Source organism: Magallana gigas, chromosome 4 (assembly GCF_963853765.1).
Source record: "Magallana gigas chromosome 4, xbMagGiga1.1, whole genome shotgun sequence".
NCBI classification, from domain to species: domain Eukaryota; kingdom Metazoa; phylum Mollusca; class Bivalvia; order Ostreida; family Ostreidae; genus Magallana; species Magallana gigas.
The window spans coordinates 9,280,604-9,298,623 of record NC_088856.1 but is presented as its reverse complement, the minus strand read 5'-3'; the positions used below and the strand labels follow the sequence as shown (position 1 = coordinate 9,298,623).

At 32.0% G+C, this 18,020-nt stretch overlaps 1 protein-coding gene across 1 annotated transcript; it reads left to right on the top strand.

Moving 5' to 3' along the window:
* Positions 1–7,034: 7,034 nt before the first annotated feature.
* Positions 7,035–15,856, top strand: LOC105341136 (uncharacterized). Its single transcript, XM_066081212.1, has 13 exons — positions 7,035–7,165; positions 7,252–7,496; positions 8,196–8,336; positions 8,606–8,741; positions 9,098–9,247; positions 9,405–9,550; positions 9,791–9,949; positions 10,780–10,820; positions 12,681–12,800; positions 13,029–13,142; positions 14,431–14,608; positions 14,805–14,855; positions 15,011–15,856. Exons 1-13 carry the CDS (start codon positions 7,049–7,051, stop codon positions 15,072–15,074), a joined length of 1,662 nt encoding a protein of 553 aa, XP_065937284.1. The 5' UTR covers positions 7,035–7,048; the 3' UTR covers positions 15,075–15,856.
* The last annotated feature ends 2,164 nt before the right edge of the window (positions 15,857–18,020 follow it).

Below are 18,020 nucleotides of genomic sequence, written 5' to 3'. Positions count from 1 at the left end.
TATAGTGAAAATGTATCAAATCACAGAAAATCTTTTTCTCACTCACATAAATAATATATAGAAAACAAAATGCATGGTTATTATGCAGGGCTCACACTGGACCAAAATAATGTGTCGCAACCTTGCGCGGCGTATCGGACTATCCGCATACCTTATTACATGTATTCTTTTTACTGATAACCAACTAAACAACTTAACCTTTATTTTTGCAGCTGTTTTTTTACCATAATTTAACTCACACTGCAACAGCATGCATATGTTCACAGTTGCTATCAGAAATTATTCTTAAATAAAATTAATATTTCTCCAATTGAATAATGGAATATACTGATCTTTGATCATTCTAAACAAAACCTTAAAACAAAAAAAGAAGACCAAATAAAGATAAATAATTTTATTTATTAATCTCATTCATAAACTCATAGCACAACAAAAGGAAATAGTCAATAAATAACACACCAAAGTCACACATTTCACAGTTAAGATTAAGAAAGTCTATGAAAAGTCCAATAGATAATCACATCAGTCACATTTCACTGTTCACAATATTCTTCTTGTCTTTACACTGGCCCACTTGCTGAAGGCATCCTCAAATGGGAAAGATTCTGATGTGGGTCCCTCTAGGGCTATCATCATAATGTTGGATAAGGACTCTATCTTCAAGGAGTTGCGCAGGTCTGTTTTGATGAGATTCTGTCTGGAGAGGCCCCTCTCACAGTCAACAGTCGATACAGGAAGAACCAACAGTCTCCTACCTAAATATCCTACCACTGGGTAAACTGAACTATGCCTAAAACTAAACTGAGCTATATCCTTAACTGAGGCCAATCCTGCACTACTACCTACATGCCTAACAAATTCATGAAACCCAACTACTTCAGAACATAAATCCTCTGCATTGGAAAAAGAACACTTCTGTAGGAAATCAGACAGAGTTGTCAAAGTCTCCTGAGAAGGAGGGATTGTGGAAGAAATGAAAGAAGGATCAAAGATAGAACACAAAGCTGACATGACCTTACCATCCCCTTCACTAACAAACCTATCCCTTAAGTTAGCAATGACACCTGAAACAAACTTCTCACATGCTGAAACAGCCTCAGCCCTCTGTTTTGAACTATCTCTAATACAGTGACCTTTGAAATCAAAAGTGCATAGTCCAGAGGAGTCAACAGATGGAGAAGAAGGAGCTTGCTGTAGGAAAGAAGACAGGACATTTCCATCTTTAGAATCCCTTAACCTCTCTAGAACAGAAACAGTGGAATGCAGAAGAGGATTAACAGAGGAGAAGTCAATGTCAGATCTCTTAAACTGTTTACAAAGGAAACATAGCTGTTTAAGAACATCAGACAAGAAATGGGCACAGTAGAGAAACTTGTAGCAAGAGAGAGGCTTGTGGAGGCTAAGAGCTTTAGCAGAGTTCTCCTCAAGGATAATTTATGTCCATGAAGCCCTGTAACCAAATTTAGGTAGAGGCTAAAGACTGATATACCATGCTTTGACAAATCATTTACCTTTATTCTTGGTACAATTTCGATTTTAAAATACATTTTGATACCAAATATGCTTTCGATGCATAACCAAATAGTTAGCATTTGGTCAATTTTCTAAACGTTGCGGAACCATTTATCAAATGAGTCCAGAGGTCAACATATCAAAATATGCATCCACAGTGCATAAATGCCATAAGGGGTTGCTAAAAAATCAACTCTCATCCAATGCATATAGTCTTCCTTTTCATTTTATTCTTATTGTTATGAAATTTACACATTCCCTTGGCTCAATCCCAGAAAACCTCTACATCAAACGCGTCAGAAATGATAGTGAAGCATTAAATAAGATTTGAGTTCTCTTTGATTCAAACATGCAATACAATTTTTTTGCTTCGATTTTGTCGTCATTTTAATATGGATCTAAAATATGACTTATATTGGCAAACATTGTGTTTGAATACTATAGATTGTTTTTGTTTAGTGTCCATATCTTTAGCTTGTAGTGCTGCCATTGAACAAACTGACAAATGTTTTGTATTCTAATCACGAAATCAGATTTTGATACCATAAAAAAAAATGAGACAAGTATTTCCTTAATACCGTCTTTGAACACATGAGTCTTTTCAGAAATCTACGTTAAAACTTGGTTGGGCTTACGGTCAAGGACCAGGATTTAACCCCATATAATATAAAATAATAATTCGACAGTAAATATTGCTAATGCAAATTACGTATGTACTGGTGCCAGTCAATCAGAAAACTTGGAACAAGGAGAGAGAACATTCACATATACTCTTCCAGGAATTGGTCCCTACAAGGTGGAGTGATTGTCCATTAAAACAAGTTACTCATATGTACCGTAACGAAAAGGAATACTCATCTTGAACAAATCTCTTTCGTCACTTGGTGGCTAATAAGTCCTTTTTAAATAAGATAACTAGTTACGACATAAAGTGAACATATAAAAAAGTGTCTTTTAGATTTAAAGGTAGTGCCTAGGTGACTCTTAGTTACAGTTCGCCAGGGAGCAGGTTCATTGGCGCTATTGTTTATCTAGCAAGAAGAAAAGTCAACCAAACACAAGCCCCATGACAACTGGCAAGCCAACAAACAGGTAAGTTATTTTTTTTAATGAATTCAGTGTCATTGATATTTCGAATATTCTTATGAACTTTTTTGTATAGGAATTTGCCTATATTGCAAAACTTAATTGCTCTCTCTCTCTCTCTCTCTCTCTCTCTCTCTCTCTCTCTCTTAATGATTTTTACGCAGAGCGCAATACGGCTGTAAAATGAAATTGTTATCCCGGTTGTTGATGCTGATGGTGATAATGTAAGATGTCAATGGTAAAACGGTACGGAGTGTGTGTCTATCTGTGATGCATTGTCTAATGCTGCCATTGATAATGTACGTTAAATTTATCAATTTATAAATTCTACAGAAAAAAACATTTTTTTAAAATGTGATTTGTTTAAATGTGTAGAAAAAGGCTTAATTTACAAACAAGAATATTTGTAGCATATATTGTAAGCAAATGTTACAATATACTATCAAAATAATGATATACGTATGCCTTTTTAAACGCATTCAGCTACATTGCAATGATCTTGTAAATGTAATAAAACTGATGTAACCATCAAATATTGCTTTCCTCTTGAAAAGCATTTATTATAACTTACTTCATATTCTAAGAATAGGTAATTGCAGATCTAGAGATTGTTAAATCATTACTGAGAATCATAGTTAAGAATTTGATTTAAATTCAACGTTTTTTAAGTAATATAACATAATTTTGGTCACTTTACCCTCTCTTAACCGCGAAGCACACACGCAAACACTAAAAGCTATAACTATAAATTAACAAATTGTATTCCAAGGCTAAAATAAACAGGGAATGAGTGATTATTTGAGCACACCATGTCCATCAGAAGGACAAACAGCAATGCATGTAATGGCTTTTATATATCAAAGAATGTTTAAGAACTATAACAAACTTTGTTTATTTTGACAGAGACGACCTTGTTTCAAGACGACAGAGACAACCTGAATATGATTTTCTTTTTCATTCATGCTTTATAATTTATTAAAATAACATCACATCCCTGTCGTTCTTTACATTTTTCTGACTGTACAAAAGTGTCTGATGTTGACTATAACAGTTAAATATTTAGACTGTGTTTCTAGTTTATAAATAACATGACTATGTACATGTAACCAGTTTTTTGATCGCTGCGAGCTGATATCATTCAATCAAATAATCTGTAGTAGCTTTATATTTTGATATGTACAATTAAGTGGTTAAGCTACATCAAACTATGTATAGGTATAACTATAGATAGATATGATCGTCACAATATGTGACAATTAATTGAAAATCAAAAAGATTATTCAAAGAAAAAAAAGATACGAACATCACCTTGTGTATATAATTCAACTTGATAATGAAATTTGTAGAACACGTACACAATAAGATTTTCAGCCACGCACACATCCAACGGAACGTTTGCTTTTGCGGTAACAGTAGAGGATATTCCAAAATCTAATATATCAATCAGGGGTCATGTATACTCTACCGCCAGTCCTCTCTCAACTGTAACCTTACAGGTAAATTAGGTCAACCTTAAATCTTATACAGTGATTGTTATCATTATCGATGACGTTCTATCTTAGACTTTGGGGTAATACAGTGAAACTCATTTAGTACGAACACGAATATTGCGAATTTACGGATATAGCGAAGTCATCTTGGATCCCCAGCTATGTAAATTTCATGAATTTTTTATACGGTTATAACGAATTACGGATATAACGAAGTAATTTCTTAGGTCCCAGTGACTTCGTTATAACCGAGTTTTGCTGTACATTAGGCTAATACATTTTAAATTCAGATTTCATTAAATAAAAGTTAAAATGCATCGAGTAATCAATAAAGCATTGAAAATTTTTTTTAAAAAATCAACGTCAAAGAGTTCTTTTTTAATCTTTTATTTAAAGTTTCCCTCTACCCATAGAGGGACACAATAAGAAATGTATCCATTGATTGTTAACATTTCTGTCTTCATTATCTACTTCACATTTTCTTGTTAAGACACCTCCACTAACAGTAAATTGTAACGACAAACCTGTTTTCGTTAGCCCTACTTTAGCTAACAAGGATTCACCGTCCATGTAGATATCCTTAAAGCATTGAACGTATCATTTTACGTTTTTGGCAAAAGTGATGTTAATAATTTATGTTAGTTTTTTTTGTCCCAATTACATTATCATTGATAACTTGAAAGTTTCAAATATATAGTTATGTCATTCATTGTCTTGATTTAAGGTTTACAACATCTTTGATATTTTGACATTTTGAATTTTTTTTTTGTGTGATATTTTATTTCTGTAATATCATTGCTTACTTGACCATGTATAGCATCACGGGAATTGGCCTGACAACACCAGCAAGTATGACGTATACACCTCATCAAGTTAACCCTTCACGTAATAAAACAATGTTCGTAAGATCGATGTGGACGCCACAACCGAACCAAATTGGGTCCCATATTTTGTGTGCTCTTGCTGAAGATATTTTTGGGTATAAACTTTCATAATTTTTTTTCTTTTTTGCTTGTTAAGTTGTTAAGTATAAAATAATGACTCAAATACCCATGTTGAGATTAAATATGTCATTTATTGCTGATGATAGAAAATAACTATAGTAAATAGGCGATCAGATTTACAGGCTATTTTCACAATACCAAAATGACCTATCAATATGCTGATCCCCTAAACTTACAGAATAATACATGTCAAACTAATATTGTTTTTTATGTTGACGGTAACGAATAATGAAAGATGAGACCTCTTTTCGTCTAACTTTAATATAAACTGTCCTGCAAAAAATTGTCTCACAGGATTTGTGGTTAACCAACTACTAATAAAGCAAAATTCATATTCCTATTCTGTATGGAATTGTCGGATGGGTTAAGATAAGCTATCTTATCGAACTTTATACATTAAGATACGAAGGATATTGTTGAATATATCTCGTCAAATTGAAGTATGTCTTATTTCCAATCTCAGATAACAAATCAGTAACAATTATATTCAAGAAGAATAGTATTGAAATATTGCTTAGGTATATTTATGAACTAGGAGTATTTTAAGGGGGTTTTCAATAGGTGCTTCAAACCCGAGATAGACTAAACTAAGTTGATATCCTAAGGCTCAAAATACAAATAAAATGGTTGTCATCCCTTTTATCTAACATGAAATATTTGCACACAGGGAGTTAAAATGTAGAACATGTTTTGTTTTTGTTTTAGACATCGCCTCATAGTTTATGTCAAGTTTTCTTAGTGAAGCTTAACATGAAAAAATTCAAAATGATTCGTACACATACAGAATATCCAAACAAAAAAATTACAGTATGATTATTCAATGTTTTATATGATACCTGTTTCGGTTGTTTACATCCTTGGTATTTACTTGAGTCCCCCCTCAACAAACTAAAACAATTTGATTTCACTTATATTTCTAAGTAAACAAAAGTATATGAAACCTAAATACTCAATGTTTATGTTTTCAATAAAATGTTACATTATTTGCTATACTTGTTAGAGCATTATTACTACACCGGACTAACTACGGTATCTTCCGTTGTTCATGATCTTGACAATGAGCACACGGCAGATGCGACCGGTCGAAAATTTGTTATTGTCATTTTTAACTCTAAGTATACTTTCTTGAAATATCGACAATCCAAAAATCAACTGTACAGATTATTATTAGAGGGGTTTGTCTGTAATATGCACCTATCATATACCATTTTTTATCATTACTTTCTACAAAAATCCTTCTTATTCTTATTCCGACTAAGATATAACTAAAAACAATTCCATAGTTTGTGAAACCTACCAAATTACGAGAATGAGTTACAGATATCTTAACAATTGGAGGAAAATTATTATTAAACCATTTAAACTATTTTCTAAATATCAAAAGCAGATTATTTTTTTATTGGAAAATCCTATTTCCTGATTTAAATATTATTGTAAAGGTCATCTCAAGATCCATTATTTAACTGAAAAATAATTTAAGTAAAAGCATGGTACAGAAATGGAAATACATCCAGTCGAAAATGAATGCCAGGCAATATATATTACACTTTATTACAGAAAACTGATAATAACTGTCATTCATAAATCAAACTGTTCAAGAAAAATAAATTTGATTTTCTTTGTTGTATTTGGTAATAATTATAATTAGAGCGGAACTTGTTTCAAAGCAACGAGTGGAAATCAAGTTAAAAGAAAGTTAATGTTGATGAAAACGTTTGAGAATCAACATCGTCAAGAAAACACCATGCATGCAATTACGTTTTGAATTACTTATAATTACCTTAAGGATAATTAAGGATAAATTAAGGATAGTAAAGTCACATTACTATCAAAGTTACTAAAAGCGCGCATTAATATTTTACATGCAAATATTTAGATATAATACAGTGCTTCTTGATAAGATAGTTTTAAGTTTACGTTAGCTCTCAAAATAAGAAGAGAGAATTTTTTGTAGTGATGCATTTGACTGTTATACAGGTATTTTATGTTATTTTTTCTCTCCATCATGGAATTGGTGCTACTCACTTTAGAGGAGGAACAATAAGTTGGAAACCTATTGGCAATGGAACAGAGGTTATTTATTATAATTTCATTGATTTGATAACAGACCGTTATCGAGAGCCAGAATCAAATGACTTTTTTCAAACTGATTTCTGTAGGTTGAGTTTTCATTCAAGCTTGGATGGGCATATAACAGAGGTCCGGGATGTACTGCTGAGAGAATTGGCCAGTTTATCGACGAGGTAATTCCTTATTATTGGAAATGTACAGCTGGATGTTCTACACCCCGAAATATTGCCAACACCAGTTATATATGTACAGGAGCTAGTGAGTCTGAGAATTGGGAGCAAGGAGAGAACACATTCACCTATACTTTTCCAGGAATTGGCCCATACACAGTTGAGTAGGTAATTTTTAATGTTTTAAATTCATTACAAAATCATTCGGCTGGTTCATTTCTTAAATATGTGATGTTTTTTAACCAAACTATTATTACACACTGATAGATCTGAGAAGAGTTTAACTGTATTTCTTGTCTCGTTTGATTAGACATTCCATGCCTTTGTAAAAATTGTAGAAATTGTCGTTGTTTTATTTGAAATCTTATCTTTTATATTAACTTTTGTTAAACTTAGTACGAAACTTTGCGCAAAGTGTATTTGGTTGAAGAGCTATTATGTTTGTAAGAATAAATTTGTAAGAACACGACTTGGAAAAGGTATTTTCCCCAACTTTTTTTTTTTATTTGGCCCCCGCTACCGACACAGCAGCCGTTTCCTAGATCCTTCTTTGTTTTCAGTATTTTTGTACAAACCCTAATGATTTTGACAGACAACTATATGATATTTTATATTACTATTACGTGTAGAATCCCAAGTTCATTTGTCTAAAATGAATATCATGCATTGGCCTCGTTCAGTTGCATGTAGCCTCTTTATGTAAATTTAAAAATCTCATGGTATTTGAGGTTATATAAATGCAGTTAAAAGTGAACTTGTGCAAGTTATGTGTGCATATTTTATGTTTCATGTCAAACATACATAAACGATTTGTAAGCAATGTTGACGTCATTATCAAATATTTTCCATTTTGCATTCATTAGATTTACGGGAAGTGACTGGGTAAATATGAGCTATGGTTCGCCAGGGAGATGGTCTATTGGCACTGTTGTTAATCTTTCAACAAGAAATGACACAAACAAACCTAATTTAAGTCCCATCACGACTGGCAAGCCTATCTATGTGTAATGTTTTCTTCTTCTTCTTTTTTAAAAGTATATTGTCTTCATACATGTATCTTCATGGAACCGGTCTATAAAAAAAATATAATTGAATAATGAAACTATGATTTTATCAATATACCATTCCTTGAAAAGAATTAAATACAGATCAAAAACATTAAATTCAGGTTATCTAATGCTGAATAGATAACTTATGCACATGGTATAACCTTCTCTAGACTTATGATTCTACTATATGAGAAAAGTTTAACTTATCTAGTTTCTGTACTCAGTGCTCAGTATGGATGTGACAATGAAATTAGTATTCCTGTTGTGGATCCTGACGGTGATGAAGTTAGATGCCGCTGGGCCAATGGTACCGAGTGTATGTCGATTTGTGAGGGCTTACCATATGCCACTATTGATTATGTAAGTTTTCATTTCAAAAGAGTTTCATTTATCATTTTTTTTTTACTAATATTACTATGATTAACAGCATTAAGATAAGAACCATCTCAACGACCGGATTAAGGCGTAGTTAGTTGAATTTGAAAATCGGGTGCGTGATAAAAAAAATATTTAGATAAATTTCAAAACTGTTTTAGATTGTCAATTCCAACCGAGTATATTTAAATTGTTTTAGCTAACATTACCTATGCAAACATTTAAATGAGAAATAATTGCCATTTTATAGAGTTTTAAATGATATAACTTTACGTCGACATGATATGTTGCCTCATCTACAAGAAATCATTTTTTTACATAGCTTGTATCTAAAATTTCAGGACAATTGTACGATAAGGTTCATGGCAAACCACACATCGAACGGAACTTTTGCAGTTGCAGTAACAGTTGAGGATTATCCGAAGTCTAATATTTCTGTTGATGGCAGTATTCATTTAACAACTAGTCCTTTATCAACAATAACATTACAAGTAAGACGATTGATCATATATCGCTATTTAACATTCTTTATCTATAATTTTTTTTTAAATACCCTCTATTCTATGAATTTTGAAATTTAAGACAATTGGTTTATATTGACGATAAAAATGATTCTTATGTTAAAATAAATGGTATGCACGGTTTTAGTTCATTGTGGAGACACCAGTTCTACCTTCTGTCAACTGTACGGATAAACCACGGTTCGTAAGACCCACTCTGGTAGAAGGAACCATACTTCACACAGATATTTTGAAAGATGTAAACATATCCTTCTTTGCATCTTCAAACAGAGGGTAACTGCAAAGTGTCTTTAAAGATACTTACGTTAATTGAATAAAATGGCAATAACCCACAGTTACTCGAATTTAATTCAATGAGCATTAAAAGGATGTTTGCCTATTAAATAAAATCAATTAGGCTTTTGCATATCTAAAACAATCTCTAATTCTGTGAAATTTTTTAACAATTTTATCCGGTTTTTACATGAAATTTCTCAATAAAATTGGATTTGCAAAGTACGTGATTTATTTTAGAATATCAAATATTGACTTGACTGTCCCGGCAGGAATGGACTACACACCAGTTCAGTCTAACTTGTACATTAATTACTCATTTGTCAATACATCGTGGATACCACAACAAAACCAAGTAGGGTTCCATCTTGTTTGTGCCGTTGCAAAGGATAATGCTGGGTAAATGTGATTTCTTCATTAATTTTTGCTGTTAAATTCGTTTGCTTTAATTATTGGATGTGTTACACATGTAAGGTATTGATGAAAAATTTGTATATTTGTTATCCTGACAACTTGCATTCCATATAAAATAGTATAAACTCTGAGTCGACTGACTTTTATCACTTCAGTAAATCTTTAAGATAAAATTGAAAATTTATTGAATACCTCATCTTAATGAATGCATGATATCATAGTATTTTTGGGGGTTTTTTTGTCAATTTTTAGAAATTAACATTTTTTTAAAACATCACTCGAAAAGTTCGGTTCTTTACTTTTTGTTCATTTTAAGAAGAGATTTGAACATAGTTTATCCGCTATTTGCTGAACAATTGATGAGAGGGCCTTTTATGCAGACACTACTATAATCCACGCTTCCATGTAAAGGGGTCAAGAGCAAACAAATTAAATGATCGTGATTTCTTATTGTTCAGAACAACGACTGGATATTTTTTTACAACATTAATCTTATCTATCGACAAATATACAGTAAATTATAGATTTCAACTTTATATAGCTAAACGGAGCATAAATAAAACATATATATATATATCACTACACTTGACAAAACTTGCAACTATTTTACCTGATATATAGAAAGATTTGAAATTTCAGTATGCTTTGCAAATTGTCCACTTTTTTTCTTTGACAAAAAAAAAGGTTAAAAAATGAAAAAAGTTTTAATTTAAGAGCATTGTTGAAATAAGTTCACAAACTTATTTCAATCTGTCCGACTATAGTTTTGCTTATTTTTTTAAAATTCAAAATAAATGACGAAGTTTATTTTACAGAAAAACGAGCGAGTCAAGATGCATTACATTAGTTGTCAAGGGTAAGTTACCAGAATTTATCACAGTTATACATATTTTATATTTAAGTGTATTTTAGAAGTAATATTTAGTTAAGGTCTTCCTTTTCCAACGGACGATCTTACTGTTTTCGTATTGTTTCTTCTTATTTTTTGTTCCAAATTTTGTGCTCACGATTTTTCAAAAACTATTCGACTGATTTTAATAATTTTTACATATGTTTGGACTTGATGAAAACTGAATACATTTTTTAATTATTCCTGTTGTCACTTCCAGTCTTGAATTACGGCTGATTTTGTAATTTTTTACAACCTATTTTTGTGCAGAGATGATCTCAGAAACTATCAGAGAGAGATAACTATGAAATTTTCAGAAAAGGTAGACTTTAGAGTTGTGAACTACTTAGTTGTTTTACGCCAGTGTAGCCCTTTATTGGAGTTCATCTTGGCTCGAAAATTTCATATGTTTTGATCTGTACATTTTTATCCGTTGATTTTTTGTTAAGACGTGTATAACAAAAGTGATAAAGTATCAATTAATTCTTTTTTCAACGAAATCACAAAAAATGGCTGGTCCTTTTAATTAGAGTTCAATAGACTCGTAAAGTCTATTGCAAATAGCTAAAAAACGATAAATATTTTTGATGCATTATGGTAGCAGAGTTGTTGATCGTAGCAATATCTGTTTGAAAAAGCATTGCCATACCAATGTATGACATATTTAGGGATTTTCAGAGGACTGAAAACTTGGAAACTTTGATCAAAAACAATATTTTAAGCATTGTCAAAGATTTTGGAAATCCTACACTTTGTCTTAAAATGGAGGTGGGGGGGGGTCTAAAGTTTTATCGACATTTCATCGTATCTTTCAAATAATCAAACGGAAGATCTACTCGTTACTCGTAACGAGATCGTATCTAGTTGCTTTAAAAAATTTCGTACTGTTTCTTCTTTTTTTTTCAAATTGTGTGCACTCGATTTCCCAGATACTAATCGACTGATTTCAACCATTTTTAATTTACAGATGATTGGACTTGATGTAAATTTAATACACTTTTAAAAAAAATTGTGCTCTTATTTCCGGTCTCGATTTACGGCCAATTTTGTATTTTTTGCAACCTCTTTTGTGCAGAGCTGATTTCAGACTATGAGCAATAAGACTATGAAGTTTTCAGGTTAGGTAGACAATTGTTTGAAGTTGTGTACTATTTATTTGTTTTACGCTAGTGTCATCATTTCTTGGAGCTCACCTAGACACGAAAATCAGTACGAATTTGAATAAAAATTTTCATTTTTTTTTTATATCTATCGTTTTATTAGTTGATATTCTGTTGAAAATATATAACAGAAGAGGTTGAGTATCAATTTTTTTTACGAAATCAAGAAAAGGGGACTGGCTCGTTATACTAGTGGCTAAAAGATCCGTGAACTCTATTACAAATAACTTAAAAACGATATAGATTTTGTTATTCATTACAAAAGTTAAGATCGCAACAAAATCTGATTAAAAACAAATATTTCCTAACTCATTTATTACCTACAGGTATAAAGGAATTTACGACCTATTTGTTACTCGTAACGAAATCGAATCTAGTATGTTTTTTTCTTTGTGCATATAACTCTAGTTCAATTAACAAAATAAAGTACCAACATATTTTAGTTCCTTGTGATCAAAAATGTAAAATAGAGGTTACAAAAAATAACACAAAACTATGTGTGCAACTGTCTACCTGGATACACTGGAATAGTTTGTGATAAAGGTGAAAATGATATCGTTAAGAAATAATAGTTCGTTATTAAGTTCGTTATTAAATAAAGTATTCAAATATTTTAGTTCATTTTGATCAAAAATGTAAAATAGAGGTAACCGAAATTCCTTTGCAGATATTAGTCCATGTAACAGCTCTACGTGTAAGAATGGTGGAACATGTGTTAGACGAAAAATAACACAGAACTATGGGTGCAACTGTCTACCTGGGTACACTGGAAATGTTTGTGATAAAGGTGAGAATGATCTCGTTAAAAAAAATGATTGTTCGTTATTTAAAGTAATACATGTGTACGTAAAGTATACAAACAAATCAAGGTACAAATACAATCGTTTAAAATGAAAGACGTATGTTTATATCAAGTTTTATGTTACATACATTTTAAAAAGTTTATACACGATAGTGATTAATTGACATTGACTTATGCCATTAACATATTGTATGCTTTGCATGTAACTGATAGACATTGACGAGTGTGGCAGTAGCCCATGTCAGAATCAAGGAACGTGTAATGATCATGTCAATCATTACGACTGTACTTGTGTGGCAGGATACAGTGGATATCAATGTCAGATAGGTAAATATGTGTCTATTCATTGTATTTATGAATTACATGTAAGTACAAGTAAATGTGAAAACAGTGGCACTTCCAATATCCGGACGTCATAAATCCACACGCTTCATTTTACTAGTGATTTTATTTGGGAACAGATTTTTTATACGTTATTTTGTCTTTTTAATTCGAAATCCCGCTTTCCGGATCCGGACGGTCTGTTTTTTTTAACAAAGCACAGTTTAACTATAAATTTTGCTTCATTTAACCGCTTATTACGAGAGAAAGATAATGCCTTTCATTGGAGTTCCATAACTTTTATTACCCGCTAAACCCCCATGTATACATGTATCTTGTATAAGCACCATGACTTCTCAAATCACTTTTAAATTACTAACAGTGCTGGCCAGATAAGTTAGTCATGCTAAACTGCAATTGGTTTTGATATCATAACCTGTGCACCTGTCAAGTGACATCGCTTTTTTCAACATCCTTTCATTTTAAAGAAAGAATATGCTTACTATATAAAAAAAACTGGAAAGTTTTAAACAGCTTTGTGGTTCTGCCATATTTAAAACTTATTTTAAAACGAATTGTTTCATGAATGCCTTGATGGATAAAGTCAAAACCGGAAGTATAGAAAAAAAATCAAAGCATGTCAACTTATCATTAATGCATTTGAGTATCTTACAATTTTCCAGTTAGTAAATATTTTAATTTTATCAATGAAGTCGAACCTTTTTAAAGAATAAAATAAATAATTTTTAAAGCTAAATGATCAATTATTGTGGAAACTGGTGCGTCCATAGATAGATAATTGAAAAACAAAACGTAAATGAGCACATATCACACAATTACACAATTCATATTCCGTTATTATTATAGTCCATTTAATATTTCCTGTAAAAATAAGAATATAAAGCGGGGTTCTTTGTATTAAAAAATGTCAAGGGACAACTTTTATTTGTTGCTATTTAGTATGAAAGGTATAGACAACATTTACAGTATTAACAACGGGGCCATTTTAAATAAAATACATTGTAATTAATGACAACAATAAACACATTTAAGATATCCGGACGCTTCACTTTTTCGGACGATTGGACTTTGCATCAATAGTGTCCGTGATTAACTAAGGCTCCACTGTAATTGTTTCATGCTTTATTATGCTTAACTATCATTCAATGTACATATTAGCATATATGTAAGGCTAGATTACATGTATTATGCCGCGTCATAAAATTGGTAATGATTTTAACTATTTTACAATCAAACTCACTATCTTTAATGTGACTGTATACCTCTTTAACAGAAATTGATGAATGTACCGACCATTCGTGCTCCTCACGGTTCGATTGCCAAGACCTCATAAATCAGTACTCTTGTTCACTGATGGCCATTTTGGTGATGTTAATGTTGATAGCAGGGGTTTTGACTTTACTTTTCTTCCTTGCAAAAAGAAGACGATATAAAGACGTTGATCATTCATGGTAAATAAAGCTTATACCAGTATTTATCATTATATAATGAAAACAGTGATATATAATTGCTAATAAAAACAAATATTGATCATAGTTTTGAAGTTGCAATTTTAAACAAAACTATTGTTTTTCTAAAATGGTTCATATTCAGATCATATTATAATCCATTAATATTTGTTAATTTATTATTTTTTACTTACTCTAGGCTGGCAAATTTTCAGGACATTCGTAAACCAGACAGTCAGCCAAAACCTGTGTAAACCTTTTTATATTGCACCATTCTCTCTCTCTCTCTCTCTCTCTCTCTCTCTCTCTCTCTCTCTCTCTCTCTCTCTCTCTCTCTCTCTCTCTGGTTCATTTTGCTTCTTATAACATTCTGAAGATATATATCCTTAAGAAACTTGTTTTTAGTTTCAGAACAAAGATACATGTACCTCATAAGAAACTGCAGCATCACTTGACAGAAGATAATTAGAAAACTGTATTTCGCATTTTTTAAAGAAGAATAGCGCAATTGATTAGCTATATTGAGTGATCCTTAATATCGACGATCCTTTCTGTAATATATATATGTATTTCGTTAGATCGAAAAGCATTGTCTGCAATAAAAAGATTTTAAAAAATACACTTACAACACGCCTCGACCAATCATATAATAAACTTGTTCTTTTTGGAAAGCAGATTTGATGTTCTGATTTGTTTGTTTTGTTCTGCTTTTTTAACAATAAACTCCTTTCTGTTTTCTCATGCTGCACAAACTCACTGCAGCTATGTTTTTTGCTGAATAAAAAATATAAACTCAAACACCCATGTTGAGATTAAATATATCTTTTATTGCAAATAATGGAAAATAACTGTAGCAATTAGGCGATCAGACCAAGGCTATTTTAACAATACCAAAGTGATCAATCCATATGCTGATCTCCAAAACTTACAGAATAATAATACATGTCAAATAAATATTGCTTTTTGATTTTGACCAGGACGAATAATGAAAGATGAGACATCTTTTTATCTTACTTTTATCTAAATTTTCTAACACAAAATTATCTCACGGGAATTGTTGTTAACCCCCTACTAATAAACGCAGGATTTATATTCAATTCTGTATGGAATTGTCGGATGGCTATCTTATCAAACTTTATGCACTAAGATACGAAGGATATTGTTGAATATATCTCGTCAAATTGAAGTATGTGCGTTTTATTTACAATGTCAGATAACAAATCGGTAACAATTGTATTCAAGGGAAATATTATTAAACATCGCTTATGTATGTTTACGAACTAGACATAATTCAAGAGGGTTTTCAATAGGTGCTCCAAATCGGAGATAAACTAAACTAAGTTGATATCCTAAGGTTCAAAATACAAGTAAATGTTTGTCATGCCTTTTATTTAACATGAATCATTTGCATTAAAACACAGAGTGTAATAATATTGAAAATATTTTGTTTTCGTTTTAATTTTTAATTTATGTATGATTACATTTTTAAAGTAATTTTGATCTGACTTTCTAAACACATTTTATCTATATTCAACCTATAATGAAGATATATAGTTACACTTTGCTTTCTCCAAGTCTACATCAAAACTTCTAAAAGTTTTATATAATATACAATCTTTTTAGCTCACCTGAGCTGAAAGTGAGCTTTCTGATCAAAATTTGTCCGTTGTCTGTCGTCGTTGGCGTAGGCAGCGTTGTCGTTGTAAACTTTGAACATTTTCTTCTTCTTCTCCAGAACTACTCGGCAAATTTCAACCACATTTGGCACAAAGCTTCCCTGGGTGAAGGGGATTCACGTTTGTTCAAATGAAAGGCCACGCCCTCTTTAAAGGGGAGATAATTGAGAATTATTGAAAATTTGTTGGTATTTTTCAAAAAATTTCGTCTCAAAAACTCTTCGGCCAGAAAAGCTCAAATAACAATGGAAGCATCCTCAGGTAGTGTAGGTTCAAGTTTGTTCAAATCATAGTCCCTAGGGGTAGGGTGGGGCCATAATAGGGGGATCAAGTTTTACATAGGAATATATAGAAATAATCTTTAATAATCTTCTTCTCAAAAACTCTTCGGCCAGAAAAGCTCAAATAACAATGGAAGCATCCTCAGGTAGTGTAGGTTCAAGTTTGTTCAAATGATAGTCCCTGGGGGTAGGGTGGGGCCATAATAGGGGGATCAAGTTTTACATAGGAATATATAGAAATAATCTTTAATAATCTTCTCAAAAAATATTAGGCCAGGAAAGCTCAAATTTGAGTGGAAGCATCTTCAGATAGTGTAGATTCAAGTTTGTTCAAATCATGGTCCCCAGGGGTATGGCGGGGCCACAATGGGGGAATGGATTTTTACATAGGAATATATAGAGAAAATCTTTAAAAATCTTCTTCTCAAAAAGTATTAGGCCAGGAAAGCTCAAATTTGAGTGGAAGCATCCTCAGATAGTGTAGATTCAAGTTTGTTCAAATCATGGTCCCCAGGGGTATGGCGGGGCCACAATGGGGGAATGGATTTTTACATAGGAATATAAAGAGAAAATCTTTAAAAATCTTTTTCTCAAAAACTATTAGGCCAGGAAATCTCAAATTTCAGTGGAAGCATCCTCAGATTGTGTAGATTCAATTTTATTCAAATCATGGTCTCCGGGGGTAGGGTGGGGCCACAATTGGGGGATGAATTTTTATACAGGAATATATAGAGAAAATCTTTAAAAAAAACATTTTTTCAAAACTATTAGGCCAGGAAAGTTCAAATTGGCGTGTAAGCATCCTCAGATAGTGTAGATTCAAGTTTGTTCAAATCATGGTCCCTGGGGGTAGGGCGGGGCCACAATGAGGGATAAATTTTTATATATAGAAAAAATCTTTAAAAATCTACTCAAAACTATTAGGCCATGAAAGCCCAAATTTGGTTGGAAGCATCCTCAGATCATATGTATTCAAGTTTGTTTAAATCATAGTCCTGGGGTACGGTGAGGCCACAATTGGGGATGAATTTTTACATAGGAATATATAGCGAAAATCTTTAAAAAATGTTCTTTTTAAAACCTATTTGGCCAGAAAAGTTTACACTTGTGTAGAGGCATCCTCGGGTAGTGTAAATTCAAGTTTGCAAAATCATAGTCCCTGGGGGTACGGCGGAGCCACAATGGCGGGTTAAATTTTTACATAGGAATATATAGAGAAAATCTTTTAAAATATTTTGGGAAGTTTTCAGTCCAAAACTCAGTACTTTGTGTGAAAGATCAGGTTATGCAGATTTAAGTTTGATGAAACAATGATTCCCTAGAGAAAAGTGGGGCCACAAAGTAGAGGGGGTATATAGGGATAGAGAAAAATCTTCTTACAGGTACAACAACAAAAAAGACTTGGTATTTACCCCCAAAAAAGATTTGGATAAATATTGGCAGATTTTCAATTTTTTT